The sequence below is a fragment of the Sapajus apella genome, unplaced genomic scaffold (genome assembly GCF_009761245.1).
Source record: "Sapajus apella isolate SASKATOON/1434 unplaced genomic scaffold, GSC_monkey_1.0 scaffold128, whole genome shotgun sequence".
In the NCBI taxonomy this organism is placed as follows: Eukaryota; Metazoa; Chordata; class Mammalia; order Primates; family Cebidae; genus Sapajus; species Sapajus apella.
The window spans coordinates 3,350,142-3,371,544 of record NW_022437068.1 but is presented as its reverse complement, the minus strand read 5'-3'; the positions used below and the strand labels follow the sequence as shown (position 1 = coordinate 3,371,544).

The window sequence follows — 21,403 nt, the reverse complement described above, 5'->3', positions numbered from 1 at the left end:
GGCTCGTCCCCCCCCAAAGCCCCCTGGGGTCTGGCTTCATGCCTGCAGTACTTGGCTTACACACTAGGTGGCAGTGCCCACCACCACTGCCACCGATACCACCGTACCTGACTCAGCCACATCAGCAATGTCCACCCCTTGCTCTTGTGCCATGAAGCCCAGGATGGAAAAAATTGCGAAGCCAGACACAAAACTGGTACCACTGTTCAGGCATCCCAGCAGCATACAGTCCCTAAGTTACACATATGTCAGGGAGCAAGTTAATTCACAACACAAGGAAGCCACGCTCCCTACTTCTCTTTTTCTTTAAACATCATCATCATTTCTAAAGTCCACCAGGCCCGCCGGCGCAACACTTGCCTGTACGAGTTGTACTTGTACTTGTTGTAGCTCCCCAGTGAGGTCATGGCCCCCAGGCAGATGGCGTAGGAGAAGAATATCTGGGTCCCAGCATCAATCCACACCTATGAGGGGAGGGAGGTGGCAAGGAGAGAGGGGGGCTGTTAGAGCTGGCTTCCTGGATGGAGGAAGCAGCGAGGGCCTGGGGCCGGGACCTTGCACGTGCAAATGGAACATTTATGCTCGCATCCAAGGTGCCTTTCAAGGCAATATTGAACTGCAAAGAGCCCCAGAAATCAAACACCCCACCTCCCAGTGACCTAGTATCAGGGTTAAGAGGCTTCACAGGCAGATGGATCTGGATTCCAACCCCGGAATGACAGTGGGCAAGTAAATATCACTCCTGCAGCCTCAGTTTTCACATCTAGAAAATGGGCTTCACAGCCCTACCCCTAGAGCTATTTTCCAGGTTCAAAGAGTAGAGACTCAGCCCAGTGCCAGTTACATGGCAAGCCTGTAAGTCAAGGCTGCTATCACCACCATCGATGTTACTGCTCGCGCAACCCTGAGTTAGAATGTGAAAGGAGGTTCCGAGGGACTGTGCAGGCAGAGCTGCTCTCCAGAGTCTTCACCAAACAGCTCCAGAGGGCCAGGCAGCCATCCTCCCAGCTGCACTCCGAGGCTGGCCACCCCCTTTCCCACCTGTGTCCTGACAAGGGGGAAGGGTGGTGGGGAGGGAGCAGAGGCCCTTGGGAAGCAACTGAAAGGCCCTGGAGATATGGGTCCTCAAACAAACTCAGAAAATCTCCCAAGGATTTCTCCACCTCCCTGAGGTCACAAGGTTGAATACTGGAAAGTGGGCTTTCAGTATCTGCCCCTTGACCCTCCAAGGCCATGAACTCTGAATTTCACTCTCAGCCAAGAAGGCCTGCAGCTCTCCAGGCCCCAACTTTCCCACCCACAGGATGCAGCAGCCCTTGCAGCTGCAGTGAGCAGAAGCTGGGTCTGGCCGGGAGACTTGCTCATTGGAAGACTTCTCCCCCTTACCTGGTACAGGGCCTAAAGCAGTCTCTCTCTGATTCTGGAGAATCAGCAGATTCTCCAGCTTCAGGGGTCCTTGACATGAAAAGAGACGCACACAGCTAGAGAGGTTTGTCAGCACTGTGGACAGACACACCCACCACAGGAAAGTGCCAGGGGGTGATGGCCCAGCTGGACCTGTGCACTGAAGAACCATGGAAGAGGTGCTGCCAGTGGCTTCTGCACCCTGCCCTGTTTTGCGCCGGCTCAGCCCTGGGTGGGAGGGAGGATGGTGTGTCCCAGTCCCATAGTACCTGTGGGTCCTCGAGGCGGGTGATGTCAGGATACAGATAGAACTTGATGCCTGCGCCCGCGCCAGGCAGCGTCAGCCCTCGGACCAGCAGCACCAGGAGCATGGCGAATGGGAAAGTGGCTGTGAAGTAGACGACCTGCAAGGGTGAGAGGGATTCAGGGGGCCATGGGCATCACCTGCTGCTGCTGTCTGAGCATCCTCTCAGAGGGCAAGGGAGAGCACTGATCAGGAGCAAGGGTTCTGGAGCCAAGTTTGCTGTCTCACTTGCTGTGTGGTCTTCAGTACATTGCTTAACCACTCTGGGCCTCAGTTGCCTTATCTGTAATCTGGGTGTATACAGGTACCCATTTCACAGATTTCTTTTTTGTTTTATTTTATTTTATTCTTGAGACAGAGTCTCGCTCTGTTGCCCAAGCTGGAGTGCAATGGTATGATCTCGGCTCAAGGCAACGTCTGCATCCTGGATTCAAGTGATTCTCCTGCCTCAGCCTCCCGAGTGGCTGGAATTACAGGCACCTGTCACCACACCCAAATAACTTTTGTATCTGTAACAGAGACGGGGTTTCCCCAGGTTGGCCAAGCTGGTCTCGAACTCATGACCTCAGGTGATCCACCTGCCTCGGCCTCCCAAAGTGCTGGGATTACAGGCGTGAGCCACTGCACCTGGCAGATTTCTTTCTTTCTTTTTAAAGAGAATCTTGCTCTGTCACCCGGAGTGCAATGGTGCAATCTTGGCTCACTGCAGCTTCTACCTCCTGCCTCAGCCGTCCAAGTAGCTGGGATTACAGGTATGCGCCACCATGCCCTGCTAACTTTTGTATTTTTAGTAGAGATGAGGTTTCACCACGGTGGCCAGGCTAGTCTTGAACTCCTGGCCTCAAGTGATCTACCTACCTCGGCCTCCCAAAGTGTTGGGATTACTGGCGTGAGCCACTGCGCCCAGCACGCCTCACAGATTTACTGAGATTAAATGAAAAACATCCTATAGATAATTTGTCCCAGGCACCATCTCAGCACAAAACATAGTAGTAGATAAGACAGAAAACAAATCCCTGTCTCCATGAAACTGACATGCCACTGGGTAGAGATGGAAAATGCAAGATCAGAGAGTAAGCTATTAAGTGCGTGTGTAGAAGGCCCAGCCCAGTGGTTGCCAACCATGGCATGTGCCCATGGCATGCAGATCATATTAGCTAACAACTAACTACAACCTTGGTATAATTCCTATGGTTAGGGGTCAGATAAGCATGGGTTCAAATCCCAGCTCTGTCCCCTCATTTGCTGTGTGATCTTAGGCACATTGCTTAACCTCTCTGGGCCTGCTCCCTCATGAACAGAATTCAGATAAGAGTAATAGAGGCCCCTCATCAAGGGTTGAGGCGAGGATTCAATGGGATGATGCTTGTCACACCGCCACTCGGTATGTGCTCTGCAAAGGGGGCCTGTTGTTGACACTGATTTTGCTGGAAGGATGGTGCCTTCAGGGAGGAAAATGAGGTCTCTCAAGGGCCCTTAACTGGGAATGGAAAAGGCTCCCCACTTCGCTGGGCCTCTGGGAGACCCATGGCCTTCCCTGGGGCACACTGCATGTCCCAGACAGGCCAAGATCACGTGTGAGGTGGGGACTAGAAATGATATGGCCATCTCCTCCCAAGGACCTTCTCTCCTCCTGTCCTGTAAGCGCTGTTTGTGGCTTCAGTTCTCACGGATGGACTTTCCCATATTATCCAACACAAGGAGTTTCCAGATAGGGTGGATGCTTGCGAGGAGCATGAAGGTGCCTGGCTGGCTGAGTGGACAGTTAGATCCTAGTGTACTAGGCAGGGCACTGGCTGAATAGGGACATCCCAGGCACAAGCCCACTTCATCCTCACCACGGCCCCCAGGACGGTGGTTTACAGTGGAGAAACTGAGGCTCAGTGGGCTTTAAGGACTTGTCTAAGGCATCAGTGAAGTCCAGGATTTGAACCCAGAGCCTGTGGAGGGCTAACCTGTGCAGAAAGGCATGAAGTATTTCACTTGGACATGCAAGTTCATGGTGGCCACCGTGAAACACAGACCGGCTGGCAGAGCCCCTGACCACGTCTGGAGATCAGGGGATCTGGGAGGAATGCACCCATTTTATAAGAGAGGAAATTGAGATGCAGAGAACAGGACAAATGTGCCCATGGTGTTGGGGGTGCAGTGCCAGGGCACTGCTGGGGCCTAAGTGTATAACAGACACTGACAGACAGTGACAGAGCCCAAACCCTCACCCAGCTGGCACCAGGACCCTCAACAGAGCAAATTCTCATGGCCATGATCCCTTCGAGTAGAAACAATGAAAAAGAGTTTCAGAAAAGGACAAAAAGGAAGCTTTCAGGGTCTGCTTAGCTCAGCTGCCCTCAGCCCAACAACCCCTAGGCAGCGTTTATTGAGCGCTTACTGTGTGCCTAGCACTATTTCAAATGCTGTGATGTCTATTCTCACTGGCTCCTGACCTCATCCTTGGAAGTAAGTTTTATTACTACCTCCATTTTGCAAGCAAGAAAACTGAGGCCCAGAGAGAGTCCATCACTTGCCCAGGGTCACAAGGCCTTAAGCAGCAGAGTGGGGACCTGCCCCACAGCCCACACAGAGAAGAGCAGCAAAGAGCACTCCACCACTGGCAGTTTACTGATTCTCCCCAAGACCAGAGGGCAGCTGGTGGGGAGACCCTCAGGTCTGAAGCCAAGCTCAGACGCTGGCTTGCCACAAGACCTCCATGAAGCTGCTGTCCCCTGGGGACTCTGTTTCCCCACCTGGAAGTCAGGGGCTGGGACTGCAAGAGCTCTGAGGTTGCCTCCCACTCTGCCACTCCAGGTCCAGGGGTGGAGAGGCTGTGGGTCAGCTGGGGAGCCGTCTCTGCCGGGGTTCGCACGCTGCCTCCACCATTCCTAGCTGGTGACCTGGGCCTCAGCTTCCCCATCTGTCCACTGAGGATAAGGAGCGCTTACCTTGCTCACTAGCCCCTGGCCCGCCATGAGCATTCAACAAGCCTCCTAGCTAGCACTGTCAGGCTGGCCCTCCAACACAGAGGGTGAACCCTACTCCTGCCTCTGTCCCTGGGCATCCTTTGTTCCTCCAGCCCTCAGTTTCTCCAGCCACCGGCATCTCTTCTCCTTGAGGCCAGGAGCCCACATGATTTCCCAAGGATGGGAAGGCAGACGTGGAGGGCGGGGGCACATCAGGAAGCCACAGAAGCGGGGAAAGAAGTGAAAAAAGAAAACCAACCTGCCTCTCCCTTCCTGAGGACCGGCGGCCAGGCGGCCAGGCGCCCCAACCAGTTCCCACCTCTGCGGCCCCCTGTGGGCCACACCCAGGCTGGCGAACAATAGCTGCTGACAGCAGCCCCACAGGGGTCCCCAGAGGGCGGCCACTTCAAAGCCAGCTGGGCCTCCACTGGGCCAAGCAGCCGGGCTGTGGCCAGAGGGCTTTGTGTGGGGACAGGGGCGTGGAGGTAGCTTTCCTTGTTTTCACTGTTTTTCCGTGGTTAGTTTATTTAACAAGCACTGATGGAGTGCGGATTGTGTGTGGGGCACTCAGCTAACAGCTTTATGAGTTAACTCATTTACTCCTCAGACAGTTTAGAAGAGCCAGGCGCCAGCATCACCTGCATTTTCTAGATAAGGAGACCACCCCATCACAGAGTTAGTGGTGGCGGAGGCGGGATGTATCTAGGGCAGGTGGTGTCAGGTCCCCACACCTTTGGGATGTGTGTCATCATTCTTCCCCTCATCCTGGTCACGCCACCTCAGTGGTATGAAGGGAAAAGAAACTCTCAGGACCCCAAACTCACATGCAAGGCCAGTTAAGCGCGGGAACTGAGTCATGCAAACAAACAAATAAACTGGCCTGCCTTCTATTCTGCAGCAGAGAGCTGGGAGATACATGCCATGTATCTGACAATGTAAACCCCCAGCTCATCTTCACAGGTAGGGCACAAAGAGAAGAAATTATCCAACTGCCCACACATCCAGGTACGTGTCTCCCTCCACTGTGTGTGCTCCTACCCTATGGAAATGCAGAGATACCGTGTATAATTACCTGTTCCTCTGTCCCTTCCTGCTGTTTCCCCATTACAGGTTTTTTTTAAGACATGGTCTCTGTCACCCATGCTAGAGTACAATGGTGCGATCATAGCTCACAGCAGTCTCAACCTCCCAGGTCTAAGGAATCCCCCTACCCCAGCCTCCCGAGTAGCTGGGACTACAGGTACGCACTACCATGCCCAGCTAATTTTTGTTTGTAGTAGAGAAAGGGTTTTGCCATGTTGACCACGTTGGTCTTGAACTCCTGGACTTAAGCAATCTGCCGTCCTCGGCCTCCCAAGTGCTGGGATTACAGGTGTGGGCCACTGGGCTGGGCCTCCCCTTTATATATTGAGGTTCTCAAAACCCCCCTTTGGAAAAAGTGCAGGCCACAGATCACAGATCCTACTGTGGCTCATGTCTCTTTTTCCTGGGCACGTCCTCAACCTTGGCAAAATAAACCTGTAAGCTGACTGAGCCCCTGTCTCAGATGGTTTTCGGTTTACAGCCGTGTGTTTGGAAGCCACCCTTGCTTTGTAGAATCTGCTGCTCCGAGGACAAGCCCCTGAGAGCCATGCTTTCAACTTTTCCATGGCTCCCCCGGGATCCACAAGGGAGAGGCTGGTGCCAGCTGCTGTCAGGGGCCTCTGGTGCTGGCCCAGCAGGCCTTGCCATGGGACATGGTATTTTTCCACTCTTGCTGGTGAACCTCTGTGGCTCCTCTGAGCCCTAGATCCAAAAGCTCTGTGGCCCAACTGTCCGGGAAGCTCTCGAGGGCAACTTTTCTCCCTCCCCTGGGGGCAGTGGAAAAGAGGGTGCCTGAACAGCAGGGGGAGCTGGGCATCCTTTGGGAGGTAAGGGTCTGGGCAGCAGGGTTTGCCATTGATCCCAGAGACCCTAGGCAGGCCTGGAGGGTCGTCAGCGCCTCCGTGGTTGGTGGGGGGCCATCACTAACTCATTTCACATACGGGGAAGGTGAGGCTGAGAAAGTGAAAGGGACTTGTCCTAAGTCATGCAGTTTGGGGGACCCAGAGCTAAAAAGGTCTGGCTCTGACCACCCCCTACTTTGTTTCCAGCCAGACAAGAAGAGCTGCTCCAAAGGCCGACAATGAAGAGCCCAGCCTCAGTCAATGTCTGTGCTCACTCCGGGGCCTCCTCCTCTTTGTGTCTGCAGGCCTTGCACTTCCTGTATGAGTGTCTGGATCTCTGCCCCCTTCCCAGACCTCTCTGTGACAGCAGGGACACATGCCTACCACATTCTCTACTTACTGCATCCTCAGGAGGTGGAAGAGAGTGGGGCACCCAGGTCAGGAGTGGGGCTGCTTGGGTCCAAATCCCAGCTCAGCCACTGACAAGCTGTGTGATGCTGGGCAAGGTAATGAGCCCCCCGGACCTCAGTTTCCCCATCTGTAAAATGGGACAAATAACAGCACATACTCCAAAACATGAGGAGGATTGAGTGAGCTACCTAGCGGCACTGAGAATGCTACCCAGCACTCACGGGCTACTGCGCTCTTGCCACCATCATCACTATCTGTTGAATGGATTAATGGCAGCCTAGTTTTGGACCCACAGAATAGTGAAAATTACAAAAAACGAAACTGCAATGTAGGGAAGCAAAGTGACTTGAACTCAGATCCTGAGCCTCTCAGGCTGGGGCCCTCCCTTCATTACCCTTCAACTCCTCCTTGCTGGACCAGGCACGGGAGCAGGGGTTTGGCCAGGATGAGCCCCATCTGCTACCCGGGGCCACAAACCTGGTCTGTGGCCAGGGCTGGAACCATGGCCAGTGAGCAGCCAGCCTCTCAGCCATGGGGCTTGAGGAAGTCCACAAAGCCTGACTGTGTTTGTCTTGGCTTCTCTGGCCTGGCCCAGGCTCTGCTATTGTTCTGGGAATCACACCCACCCCTGGAAGGCCTGGAGCCCCCCCATGAAGGAGGCTGTTGCTAGGGGTGAGATGGGAGGACCCCGGGAAGGTCATGTCTTTGCTCAGCCACAGCTGCAGCCTGGCACTCTCTCTTCTGGCTTTGACACTATTCTGCGTTCTGTGTTGTGTCTCAAAAGTGGCTCACTGTCCCTGGTGGACATCAGCCTCCTCCATCAGACTGGGTGCTCCCCAAGGGTCTGGGTCAAGCACACTTCCTTTGCATAGGCTGTTCCCTGTCCCTGGAGATTTTCCCCTCCACACACTCACCTGGCTCAGCCCTTCACTTCCTTCACATCTTTGTCTAGAGTCACCTTGGCAAGCCTTGCCTGGCCACCCTATTTAAAATTGCTCCCAACACTCCCCATTCTCCTCTGCTTGACTTTTTCCCACAGCTGTCATCACCATTTGACTCCTATACATTTTTCACATTTGTTTTGTTGCAACCTGACTCTTCCTGCCAGGCCAGCAGCTCCTGGAGCACAGGAATTTTCTGTTTTGTAAACCACTGCATGCCCCCTGGCCCTGTTTCTACAAAGCACCTGGCACACAGCAGAGGCTCAAAAAATACCAGTGCATCAGTAAGTGATGATGTCTGCAGCACTGCTCAGGACCAGTGCTCCAGAGACACTTCCTCACTTCCGTGTGGGGAAACTGAGGCAGAGCTAAGCAGGGCAGGGTGGCGTGCGCCTGGGGTCCCAGCTACTCAGGAGTCTGAGGTGGGAGGATGGTTTGAGCCCAGAAAGTGGAGGCTGCAGTGAGTTGAGATCATGCCACTGCATTCCAGCCTGGGCAACAAAGCCAGACCCTGCCTCAAAAATAAAAAAAATAAAAAAATAAAAAGAAGGGAATTAGCATTTACAGAACTGTCTGTGCCAAGCATTGTGTGGGTGTTTAATACACCTCATTTTTGCCCTCACTACTACCTGTTTTATAGATGATGAAACAGGCTCAGAGCAGAGGAAGTGACCTTGGACAAATCACTTGATGTCCATAAGCCTGAGTTTTCCCATTGTTTAAAGAAAGGAATAAAATCGTGTGCTTGTAAGACACAGAACCAGGTAGCACAGTGAGGGTGCTTTCCAAGGAGGTGCAGGAAATACCCACGTTCCTTGCTCCTGCCTGTTCCAGGCAGGACCGTGCTCCCTGGTGTGCAGGGACAGTTGTCCAAGGTCTGGGCTGCTTCCTTTCTAGCCCGGGCTTCAGGATGGCAGGTGGCTCTGCCCCAAGAAACAGGCAGAGGGCACTGTGTGTACTGGTGGGGGTTGCACAGGATCACCCTCATTCTACGTGTTGCAACCCTGGAGTCCCAGGCCTTGCCGGGTGGGTTACTGCAGTAATTGCTTGGATCTGTACAAATCCACGATTTCGCCTCTTTAGGGGCTCTTCATCCAGGAAGAGCACATTCTTCAACCGCCCGTTCCACTCTGTGGCTGGTGCAGCTAAGGTCACTGCCCACAGCTATACCTGGAATGCTACCTTAACACACTCCTTTGACTTTGGGGGATTTTTGATATTAAAGAGATGTTCCCTCTTCTGGGATGTGAGTCATTGGGGAAGGCAGCGACAAAGCACCGCCTAAAGGCAGATGAGCAAACGCCTTTGTTCTTTATAGCTTAGGGCCCTGGGTTCAGGCTCACACCTCTGATCATCAGCCTTTGGCATCAGCACAGCCATGACAACAGCCAGTGTCTAGGTTATCAGGGAGCAGTTTGGCTCTAGTTAGTAACAAGTAATGTTTCAGACATTGGCTGACATTTTCACTACTGCTGATATAGCTAAAGCCTTAAAATTATAAGCAATTACTAATACATCAGCTACACCTACAACCTTAAAATTATAAGCTATTACTAATATGTCAGTATACCTACAACATTAAAATTACAAGCTATTACTAATATTATCAGCATACCTAAAACCTTAAAATCACAAGATATTGCTAATATATGTTATACCTAAAACCTTAAAATTACAAGCTAACATTTTACATTTGTTAATCACTAACATCTCAGTCATTGTGTGACATATTAATCAGTAGCAAACACTCCAGTTATGGATAATACTTTGGTTAATAGCTAACATCCTGGCCATGAGTGGATGATTTAATTATCAGCTAACACTTTCGTGAACAACTAACACTGGAGGTGCCGGTTGAAATGTTAGTTATAAGACAACTCAGTTAATCTGATTTAGAGCTAAAATCTAAGCCAGTGCATCTCAATCCATAAAGTGCCTTTGGATTATCTGGGGATAACATTACAACGCAGCCTTTGGGTTTGCAGGTCTGGGGCAAGCCCACGAAGCTCCCTGCAATGCTGATGGGGCTGGTTGCAGCCCCCTCTGCAAAGCGAGGGTAAGAGCTAATGGCTCTTACCACGGTTGCTGGCTAACCTCCTGTTACCAGCTAACCTATTTATTAGAAGGCCAGTGCTAGTTACCTGCTACCATCTGTACTGAGTGTCAGTAGCTTGAGGTGAGAAAGCTGGTGAGTGGGACTGGCTCACGCAGGCTCCGGAGAGCCTGACTCTTCAGTGTTCAGGAATTCTGTGAGCTGGTCATTAAACCGTCAACAGCTTGAATCAAGCAGACACAGTGGGAGCACTGACACCCATACCAAAGCTACAAACCTAGCTTTTACTTTTTCCCAGAGGGCGGGCTTACTAGCACACCACCACTGGCCACCTCCCTCCTGGGGCGTGGCTTATTCTGGGCAGGAAGAAGGGGAGAGGGCCAGCATGAAGCAGCTCTCCAGGAGGCAGGGGAGGGACAGAAGTCCAACTTACCTTCCCAGTGGATCTGACGCCCTTCCAGATGCAGAAGAAACAGACTAGCCAGACAAGAAGAAGGCAGAGCGCGAGGTCCCATTTCAGAGAGCCTGGGTGGTCGATTCCAGGGGACAAGCTGAGCACGTTGCGCCTTGAAGCAAACACAGAGCCAGGAGTCATCGAGGGGCCTGGCCCTGGGGCAGGGAGAGCCAAGGCCAGGACCTTAACAGGCTGGGGGTCAAACCCCACCAGAGGTGCTGCATTTACACAAGTCACCTCACCTTTCCAAACCCAGGAATCCCCTTTGTCTTGAGACGGAGTTGTTGGAGAGGCAAGAAAAGGATGGACTCAGACTCCGGACTCAGGCAAACCCAGGTTTAAGTTAAGGAACCCCTGAGCCTGAGTCTCCTCATCTGTGAAATGGGCACTGATTTTCCACTGGGACTTCAGCAGAACCTTCTTCAGTGCCAACCGTGGGCCAAACACTAGATTCAATTCTCACCTCTACTGTTCGTTCGGCCACTGACTGTGGGCAAGTTAGCCAACTTTCCCAGACCTCTCGCTCCTCATCTGCAAAATGGGGGTAACTGCCTTCTCCCAACATTGTCCCTTTTATTTTATTCATCCCTGTGTGACCTGGATCTCTCACTAAAATGTAAGCCACACAAGGTCCTAACTTCAGGGTCTGGGATGCAGCTAGCACTTGATGACATATGCAGATGTGACTGTGGTGCTCAGATGCCCAGGGAAGCTTCAGGCACACAGCTGGCACCTGACCAGTGCTGGTTTCCTCCCCTGCCCTGCCAGGGTGTTGAGGGTCTGAGAGTGAAGCAGGTTAACAGTTTTAAAAATAATTGGCACGGGACAGCCACCAACCCTGCCCAGGATGACACAGCAGAGCGTGGGTCCTCGGAGTCCAGACCTAAGCTTCCCACTGACCTGTGCTGATTCCTGCTGTCCTGCTAAACAGGCACACAAGCACCTACTCACAGACATTCTTGTGGACGATATCATCTGAAAGCAGGCCAGGGCGGTGCAGGGTACTGACAGCCCAGGCCATGAAACTTGATGCCCAGAAGTGGCACCCATAGTCCCAGAGCTCTGACTGCTGCAACAGTGATCGAGGACAGCCATGCTAAGCACAGGGACAGCGGCCCTGCCCAAGGGGCCTCCCAGGTTACCCGTCCACCACAGACTGCTACACAAGAAACAAGGTCCCCATGCTCCAGGGTGTTTGCGAATCCCTGGAGAAAGCTAAGTTTCCTTCTAATGGGAGTCAGCTCCCTGTCTGAAGGTCACACTCCCATGCAGGAAAGGCAGGGAGTGAAGTATGGCTCTGTGCCTCAGTTTCCCCTTTTGGAAAATGGGAATAACACCTCCTGACCAGGATGCTGTTGGGAAAGCATTCCAGAACATCGCAAGCTCTCAGCCAATCTGTGGGATTACTCCCACAGTCAGGGCTCTGGTTCTTAGAACACACACTGGGCTAGACCCTTTATCATGTTTTTTTTTTTTTTTTTTTTTTTTCCCTAAAGAAGCTTCAACATAAGCACTTTGAATAAATCCAGGATTCCCTTCTCAACTGGCATTCAAGCAAGGCCTTTCTTTAGTTTACTGCTGTGTTCCCAGCACCTAGAACAGCATCTGGCCCATTGGAGGGGCTCAATAAAGACCTGCTGAGTGAATGAGTGAATGAAAGGACTCAACTGGGAGGATGGCAAGTTCACGTGTCACTGTACGCCAATCTGCAAAATACTCCCACTTACAGCCATAAGACGGGACAGCTTTTCTTTGCCCCTTTCTTGCTGGTCACAGTGACATCCGTGGGCTCCCCCTGGCACCAGTGATGCTAATGCTGACAAGCAAATAAAAGCCACCAGCAACTGTCTGCTTTCCAAGACCTTTTCAGTTTATCTAATCTGATCCAAGGAGTAGAGGCCATTCACCCTATTTCACAGATGGGGAAAACCGAGGCTTGGAGGGTCCACTTGCCCATGGTCACAGTGCCAGCAGGCGACACAGAGCTGCCACCCCAAGCCCATGCCTGTCTGACTCCATTACACTGTTGGTCTGATTTTAAAAGAAAACAGAGCCTAAATTTTAAAAACAATCTCTTCAGTCCTCCGCTACATGCTGGGATCACCTGGCACCTTGGGGCTGGGGGCATCTCTATAGGGCAGGCTGGCAGCCAACCGCATCCCAGCTGGGGCCCTGCCAAGCATGTGGATCTGGCGGCTGCCATGGCTTTAAAACAAAAAGCCTTTCCTCATTCAGCCTGCAGGGCTCAGCACCTTCAATGAAAGCCACGGCGGGCTGGGCAGAGGCCCAAGACTTCCTTGTGAATGGGCAGCACCAGGAGAGGAGGCAGAGCACCTTTCCACTCTCTCCCAGGCCTAGCAGGTGCCTATCCTCACTGTAGAGCCTGTCTGTCTTCTGCTGACCTGTCTCACACTGGGGAAATGTCCATCTTGCCCACCAGATGCTGAACATCGCAAGGACAAGGGGTTTATATGCAGATGAGATGCCCAGTTACAAGACAGCCTTTCCTTTGGTTCTTCAGGGCAAGCTGGCTGAGCAGCTTAATGCCCCAGAGCCCTGATTCTGACCATACCCAGCCAGCAGCCCGCTCATCCAACAGTGTCTGCTCTTCTCCCACCACCATGCTGGCCAAATCAGTGGCGCCCAGTACTGATGGGAGGCTGCCACCCTGGCTTGCTTGGGACAGCTGGCCAGCTATGGAGTCCACAACAAAGAAAATGAGTCCTCTGCCTGCTTCTCCATTGCTCGTGGTAGTCCCTTTGCAGGCTCTCATGGGACATTGGCTTTGACCAGGCAATTCCATTCCTAAGATGATGTCCTATAATTACACCTGCATGGGTGGCCAGAGACATAGTGTCTACCCCAAGCAGTGCTGTCTGTAGAGTGAAAGATTGGAAATGACTCAAATGTCCATCAAGAGGAGCAGGCACACGCTGGAATACAATGCAGCTTGTGAAACAATGGGAAAGTTCTCAGTGTCCTACTAAGGAGCTATGTCCTGGAGATAAAATACAGGAAGAGAAGCAAGGTGAAGAACCGTGCATGTGACACGCTCCCTGCTGTGTAAAGAGGGAGGGAGACAGAGTCGCACTTGTGCTTAAATATGCACACATTATTTTTGGCAGGACACACAAAAAGCTGGCGGCAGTTGCTGCCTGTGCGGGGGAGGGAGATGCACGTTGCAATGTATTTTTTTCACTATTTCAATGTTTTTAATGTGCACATATCACCTTTACAAAAGTTATTTTAAATTCTTGAAAAGCTTTACAATGGGCCATGTGAACGTACGAGGACTGAAACCAATGTATCTCATCAATCAGGCTTTGTCACAACACAGCCTGACACAGGCTCAGGGCCAGGGCAACCAACATTCTTTCCAAAGACATCTTGGGCAGCCATGGAGGCTGAATGTCAGGCAGAGCCCTCCACAGTCCCTTCCATGTCTGAATTCCAGGGTCTTCCCAGCCACAAAGCAGCCAATCAGGACCCCAGCCAATCCCTACCCAGAGGTGACGGCGTGCTCAGTAAACTGCAGAGTGCCTTGCTGAGGGAACGCCATGGTGCACTGCCACTCACCTATGCCTCCTAAGCACCCCAAGAGGAGGCTGTGCAGGCTCCCCGTAGTGTTCACACAGCTCTCCCACCACACTGTCTCCGCCCCTGTCCAGGCCCGACACCCCCAGGATGATTTCCAGCAGCCTCCTCATTGGTCCTCCTCCCTCCACTCCTGCCACCCTCCCACCCACCGCCTCCACTCCCCGAAGAGTCGGAGGGAATCTGTCAATACCTAAGTCAGGCCACCTCCCCACTCTGCTCCACATCCTCCCCAGGGCCCCACTCCCTGGCCAACAAGGCCCTCCTGACCTTGCCATTCAGACTCAGACACTTTTAAGAGTGAGTGGGTGCCAATTAGTAATCACATGGATCAGCTGGTGTAAAGGGGAAGTGTCCTGGGCAGGCTGGGGGTGTGGGCACCCAAGCCCCACCCTCATCCCCCAGACTGCACGGTCACTTCCTCCTCCTTCAGCCACCCTAGCTGGTCAGCTGCCCCAAGCAAGCCAACTATAAAAGGGCCCATCCGCCCAGAGCAAGGGGTCGTGCAGCCTTTCTCCACTGCCTCCTCCTTCCGACATTCCCTGAACAGGTTGAATGCAGTCCTGCCTCGAGGACTTGGACCTCGCTGCTTCCCCCGGCCACTTGCTCCAAAGATGCCTCGCCCCTTTCCTTCAGGTCTCTGTTCAAAGGCCAATTCCCCAGGGCAGCCATTCCTGGCCACCCTCTGTCAAATGTATCCCTGGTCACTCTCCTTCCCCTGCCATGGCCCTATTTCTCATCACTTATTGCTTTCATATTACAATTTTATATGTGCTATCTATTCAATGTCTGTCTGTCATACTAGAATGTCAGTCCCAAGATGGCAGGGTCTATGTCTTATCACTGAACAGTGCTTGGCACGCAATAGGGGCTCAGTTGACCTTAGTTGAGTAAATTAATTATACCCATTTGGTTGCTGGGGAAACTGAGGCTCAGATGGGTTCAGGAGTTCACCTGAAATCACTCAGATAGAAATCAACCCTGGACCTGGTTCCTTTTTTATGACACCACCCTGGGGACCAGCCACCTCATGTGCTGGGCCTGGTGCTGGCCTTGGCAAGGGCCCCAGCATCCCCAGCTTCCCCCTCTCTCTCATACAGAGGGAGGAGGTTTCGAGGTAAGCTGCATTCTTATCCAAGAATAGTAATGATTCACTCCAGGGTGGGATCCAAAAAAGAATCGCCTGGACGTCTGTTTTGAGTTGGCCGCCCTGCTGCCGTCCAGCCGGCACTCAGAGATGTAAATACGTCCTCCTAGCAGGCCAAATCGTTTCCTTTTGACGGCAGGCCAGCCATTTATTGGCCATAGCTCTCCCCTGGAGACTGGCGTAGGCAACAATTATAAAAGGGCCCATCCGCCCAGAGCACGGGGCCATGCAGCCTTTCTCCACCGCCTCCTCCTTCCGACAGCTGCAGGGGAAGATTGGCTGAGCAGGCCTTGTTTGCAAATATGACTCATTTCTTTGATTCTAATAAAGTCTAATGATACGTGCGGAGCTCCCAGGGGGCTCTGGAGGAGCCTAGGAGGAAGACTCGGCTCCAGGCTGATGGAGGGCATCTTGCCAGGTCTGGCCCCGTCTGTCCTCCAGGGCGACCTTGGGACAGAGGTGACCCCAGACAGCAAGGACCAGCAGGGGACAAAAACTCTGCTTCCCCGTCCCAGAGCAACTTGGCCGTCTCTGGGGCCCCAGTGGCTTCTCATGAGGATCTGGGAAAGGGTAGTTCACCAGCTCCTGCTGAGAATGGTGACTTGGCATTGCACACAGGGTGGGCATAGGGGTCCAAGCTGAGAGAAGACCCCATGAGTAACCTGGGAATAGGGAGACACACACATGGCACAATGTGACCTGAGACCGTGGACATGGACTCCCAGGCCTGGCCTGGACTCTTAGCTGGTGGCTAGTGGGGACACAGACAGAAAGTTAGCTGAAGGCAGGATACAGTGCTGAATGCTGGGGCTGGGAGCTTTGCTCCTTCTAGCTGTGCATGTGAACTCGGGCAGGGCACTGCACATCTTGTATCCTCAGTGTCCCCTGGCTCCCTGCAAAGTACATCCATGGTCTTAGCTCCATAACATTCAAGCCAGGCTGTGAGTCGTTGGGGCCGTGCTACTTCCGTTTACGGAGGAGATAAGGGGGTGTGGAGAGGTGAGGGCACTGTCTCAAGGTCGTGCAGCTGGGATGCGTGGGAGCCAGAGTTGGGCTGTGTCTCCCCCAAAAAGGAAAGGGGAATGTCACCCATTGCTGCTCTGCTGCCTCCTCTGTGAAAACAGAGGGAAGAGGGGCTGGCAGGGAGCGTCAATAGGGACCTTCCCTACCCTTCCCTTCCTTCCCCAGAAGCAGGGAGATGGCTCCACTCCCCTGGTGCCTTGTATCCCTGACACCCAGGGACTCCTGAGCACCTTCCAGCAACTCCTGCTGAAGAAAAAGACAGGCCAAGGACCTATGTGTCTGGGGCATGTAAGAGAAGTGAAAGGAAGCAACGGCTGGGGCCGGGCTTCAACTTGACGGTCGCCAAGACCAACCTTCCTGGGTGTCCTCATTGTTCTGTTGCCCAACCAGCTCCCAGACAGCAACGCGCAAAAATTTCCCAACAAGACTCACTCGAGAGAAACCCCAGAGCCAGACACTGTGGTTGGTGACTACCTTCAGAGGGATTCAGATAAGTTTCACCCCAAAGGGAACCCAGACCTTCTGAAGGCTGAGCCCTCTGAGGCCCCGTATACAGTCAGTGCTCAGCATACATCCAGCTTCTTTCCTGCCAGTGTGTTCCCTAAAGAATGTCCAAAAATCCCATTCAATTCAGTCACACTACTCCCCTTCTCATATGACTTCCATGGTTCCTCCTCCAAGAGAACAAAGTCCAAATGTATCTGCCTCACATTCAAGGCCTTCTCCCTGGCCCCACCTATCACTCACCTGTGCATTCTATGCTCTAGCCAAACCATCCCAAATATTCATGTGCTTTCAGAATGCGGACTCTGCATGGGCTGTTCCTCCTACCTAGACTGTCTTTCCACTCTCCTTTTCTGCCTAGTGAGCTCCTACTCATCCTTCAAAGCCCAGCTCATATGCTCCTCCAGCTGCAGATGGGGAAGTGAGGTCAGAGAAAGGCAGTGACTTGTTGCTCCATGCAGGTGGCTGAAGACACAGGACTAATGAGGAAATTCAGTACCCGGTGAGTGCTTGCTGTGTTGAAATAGTCTCAATCCTTTCTGGCAGGGTGAGATCATAGCATGGGAAAAGCCATGAGAGGGTTCTGAGCTGGGAAATAACGGGGTGGATTCAGAATTGATGACAGAAGTACAAGGACAAGGCAGGGGGAGATCCAAGAGACCAGTGCTGGTGTCCAGGAGAGTGACAATGGGGGTCCCATGGGGGTGACAGTGCATGAGGCCAGTGCTCAGATTCTGGGTATACTCTGAAGGGGGAGCCAGGAGGATGTGTGAATTGGATGTGGGATTCAAGGTAGAAGAGTTCTGCATGATGCCTAGATATTTCCCCTACTTAAAAGGCTGTGCAGAGACTGAATGAAATGACAGGGCCAAGTTCCTGTACTATGCTCATGGGAGTCGACTATTGCCTTTTCACGGTTGCATGCCAAGAAAAGAGAAGGCTCTTGAAGGCAGGAGGCCGGGTCTTTCTTGCCCATGGCACCTAGCTCAGGATTGGAACTGAGCTGTCCCCTGGCGTAGTTCTCTAGCCTCGGCCTGCGCTGCGAAGGCAGGTCACAGGAGGCAGCGCTGGCCTTGCCTAAGCCTGCTTTCCAGGACCCTGCTCCATGGCCCCCAGTCTTCCCCAGGGTTCTAGAAAGAGGGCAAGTTATTTGTGAATGTTCAGGTGGTCTCGCAAAGCTCTGCTGGAACCTGGGGCTGGGGATGCAGGGGTAGGATAGGTGTGAGAGCCGGAGCAGGCGGTGAGTACCAGGCCGGGGGCCAGGGCTCTTTGGATAGAGCAAATTCATGTGGATCATGCAGGACCTTGGGAAGGTACCTGAAGAACCAGACACTTTCCAAAGATAAATGTCAGTGTCTTCTAGGCCAGAAAATGGAGATGGGGTGCTCAGAATGAAGATTCTGGAAGGGAAGGGTTCCAGAATACCCCCGAGAGCCCAGTCCTTCTGGAAGGTGTGAGTGGGGACTGGCCACCCTGAGGACCTCACATTGCTCCCCTGAGTTCCTTCTCCAAGACCCCTGGGTCCCAGACAACAGGGAGATAAGCAGAACCCAGAAGAGAATGGCCCTTTTACAACAGGGGGTGATTCTTTAAGGTCATAACACTTAAAGAAACTGCCGGGAGGGGCAGTTTTATGCATTAAGGGTACTGGATAAATAATGGATTCTGGCCAGGTATGGTGGCTCACATCTGTAATCCCAGCACTTTGGGAGGCCAAGGCAGTCGGGTCACGAGGTAAGAAGATCGAGACCATCCTGCCCAACATTGTGAAGCCCTGTCTCTACTAAAAATACAAAAAATTAGCTGGGCATGGTGATGCACGCCTGTAATCCCAGCTACTTGGGAGGCTGAGACAGGAGAATCACTTGAACCAGGGAGTCGGAGGTTGCAGTGAGCCTAGATGTCACCACTGCACTCCAGCCTGGTAACAGAGCGAGACTCCATCTCCGAAAATAATAATAATAATAATAATAGATTCTAAGGGCTGGCCACCCAGGATCTCATGCAGTCAGGGCCACCCTACAACCTTGGGAGGGCAGCACTGCCATCTCCCCAGATGCAGGTGAGGATACCACAGCCCAGAGAGTGGGACGCACCTGCCTAAGCCACAAGTGGCAGACTGAGGGTTCAGACCCAGGCAGGTCAGTCAACAGCTGAGGCAAGGAGGTCCCAGCAGACGCCCTCAATAGCTGGCTGAGTGCCAGCGTCCAGGAGTCGGGCAGGCCTGGTCTTCAGGCTGTGCCAAGAACAGCAGAGAAAGGACAGGGCTGTGCCTTGGACCCCATTCAAATGAGAAGAAGGAAGTACCAGCCTTTCTTTGTCTATCAACTCAGCTCCCCAGGGAGCGGGGAATGAAGGGGCGATGATTGTGCTTCCAATGTCCCTTTTGTTTGTACGTGGAAAATATACATGTACAAACAATATGTAAGAGGAACCCCCAGTGACAGCGGGCCTAGGGACCTGCCCTAAACATACACTGAAGGGCTGGAGCAGTGACCGTGACATGGAGCACCCAAGTAAGGGCTCCACAGCAGTGAGGGCAACCCTTCTTTGCCAAGGATGCCCCAGCCCTGACCCCAAAGCATGGCTAGGGCCAGTCACCAGGCTGCTCCCTCCTCTCTGGCCTATTCCTGGGCCAGCTCCTAAGAGGTGGGTAGACACCTTGAAAACAGCAAAACCACACACAAAAGACAGGGACTATCATCTCGGGATGATTCAGAACCACCCTCTTCCTTAACAGCACCCCTGCCCCTGGCTCACAACCTCCACACAAGGTCTCATCTCAGTTATTTCCAGGGTCAAAGGGCTGCACCTGAGTGCTGTGCCCCAAGGCTGGCTTATGAAGAAGAGGAAAATGATGCACTAGCCTATTTTTGATCAGCCTCTAAGCATTATGTTAGAAGAATTTCCCTACACATCAGCTCACTCAAGACTTCCCCAAAATCAGGACTCCACATCCTACCTTTCTGATGTTTGTCCTCTGTATCGTTCCTGTAGTTTTACTGACTACAGTTCTTCACTCCTCTCATGAAGAGACAGAATTTATTTCCTCCACCTCTTGAATCTGGGTTTGTCTTGTGGCTTTATTTGGCCAAAGGGATATGAACAAAAATAATACAGACAGAGGCTTGAAAAGCGCTTGGGCTTTGGGGTTTGCCTGTTTCTTGTTCTTAGAGTGCTTGCTTAGCGGCCAGTGACAAGCCCAGGTTAGCCTGCTGGGTGATGAAACCACATGGACCAGTTACCCCTCACACCCCAGGCAATAGCCAGCCAAACCCCAGAAGAGATACCCAGAGGACCTACAGATGCCTGCAGACACATGAAGGGGCCCAAGACCAGAAGAACTGCCTAGCCAAGCTCAGCCCAAACTGCCAACAAGCAAAACAATCAAGAGCTAAATAAATGCTTGTTTAAAGCCACCAGGTTTGGGGATGGTTATTAACAGTAAAAGCTAACTGATGCATCTTTTTCACTCTATCTACTCACTTTTCACTTAACAACTTCAGCTCCATGTACGCATTTTTCTCTGTGCAATAACAGAGAATATATTTTTTCTAAAATACATTAAGAAAACTGTATCATTTTAAGACAACGTAAGTATGCATACCTGCCTCATAGGGATCCCGTCAGGGTAGTAATGATTCATTCTCTTTATCTGACAGGTAAAGCAACTGAGGCTCAGAAAGGAGAAGTGGCTTGCCTAAGGTCAAATAGCCAGTAAGTGGCAGAACTGGGATTCCAGGTCTGTCTGTGGTCAAAGGAATAAATTTATTTCCAGATCTGCATCCTCCTTCCAATGCCCAGAAGACAGTGGCTCCCACATCCCAAGGGAGGAGATAAGGAAGTGGGCCATCCTCTCTGCCCCGCCCATGCCCTCCTCCTTCTTTCAATGAGGTGGTCTTACTCCCAGAACTCGATGACAGGGGAGGTGAAGTTGGTGGAGCTGATAGTGATCCAGACACTCTTGTTCTTGCGCATTGTGTCCTCCATGCAGTGGGGTGTGTTCCAGCTGTGGTTGCAGTGTGCCCAGGGCAGCTCCTTCTGGAAGGACTGGAACAGGTAGTATGTGGCCCAGGCCAGGATGACGATGTAGTAGACATTCAGAAGGGACACAATTACAATGGAGGCATAGCCGATACCTGCAGGTTGGGCAAACAAGATGAGCAAACATCACGAGAGGGGCCAGACCCACCATGGCCACATACTCAACTGGAAGGCTATGGTATCCCCAGGCCCCAGGCCATAAGAGGCCCTTCAACAGTGACCACCAAATATGTATAGGATGAATGGACGGTCGGGTGAATGGACAGGTGAAACAACATATGGTTAGATAAATGGGATGGTTAGATGAATTGAAGGATGGCAGGGGGTGGCAGGGGGTAGAGGGGATAGAATAATGATTGGATGGTTAGATGGATGGATAAATGGATGGACGGATGCAAAGATAGGTAATAAAGAGGATGGTTGACTGGATGACTGGATGTCTGGTTGGTTGGTTGGTTGGATGGTTAGATGGTTGGATAGCTGAATGGATGAGATACACAGATGAGTGAACAGATGGATAGTTGGATGACTGGATAAATGGCTAGATGAATGGATAAATAGCTAAAATGATGAGTGTTGGATTGACGGATATTCATTTGTGGCATAGATAATTTGTTAGAAGGATGTATGGATTCATGGTAG

General features: G+C 52.2%; 1 protein-coding gene and 1 long non-coding RNA gene across 5 annotated transcripts in view; both read right to left on the bottom strand.

Annotated features, from left to right (window-relative positions):
* SLC6A6 (solute carrier family 6 member 6) overlaps nucleotides 1–21,403 on the bottom strand; it is an 88,335-nt gene that overhangs the window by 21,807 nt on the left and 45,125 nt on the right. For all 4 annotated transcript variants that reach the window (XM_032262337.1, XM_032262335.1, XM_032262338.1 and 1 more), the window contains 5 exons: nucleotides 20,622–20,856; nucleotides 10,429–10,561; nucleotides 1,674–1,808; nucleotides 361–464; nucleotides 108–232 (listed from right to left, as the gene is read on the bottom strand). In XM_032262337.1, the coding sequence (XP_032118228.1) occupies nucleotides 108–232; nucleotides 361–464; nucleotides 1,674–1,808; nucleotides 10,429–10,561; nucleotides 20,622–20,856 (732 nt within the window). The remainder of the gene's footprint in view (nucleotides 1–107; nucleotides 233–360; nucleotides 465–1,673; nucleotides 1,809–10,428; nucleotides 10,562–20,621; nucleotides 20,857–21,403) is intronic.
* LOC116539413 lies at nucleotides 8,068–10,421 on the bottom strand. Its single transcript, XR_004264033.1, has 2 exons — nucleotides 9,520–10,421; nucleotides 8,068–9,475 (listed from the first exon to the last, which is right to left on the bottom strand). It is a non-coding gene; the product is annotated as an uncharacterized LOC116539413 (long non-coding RNA).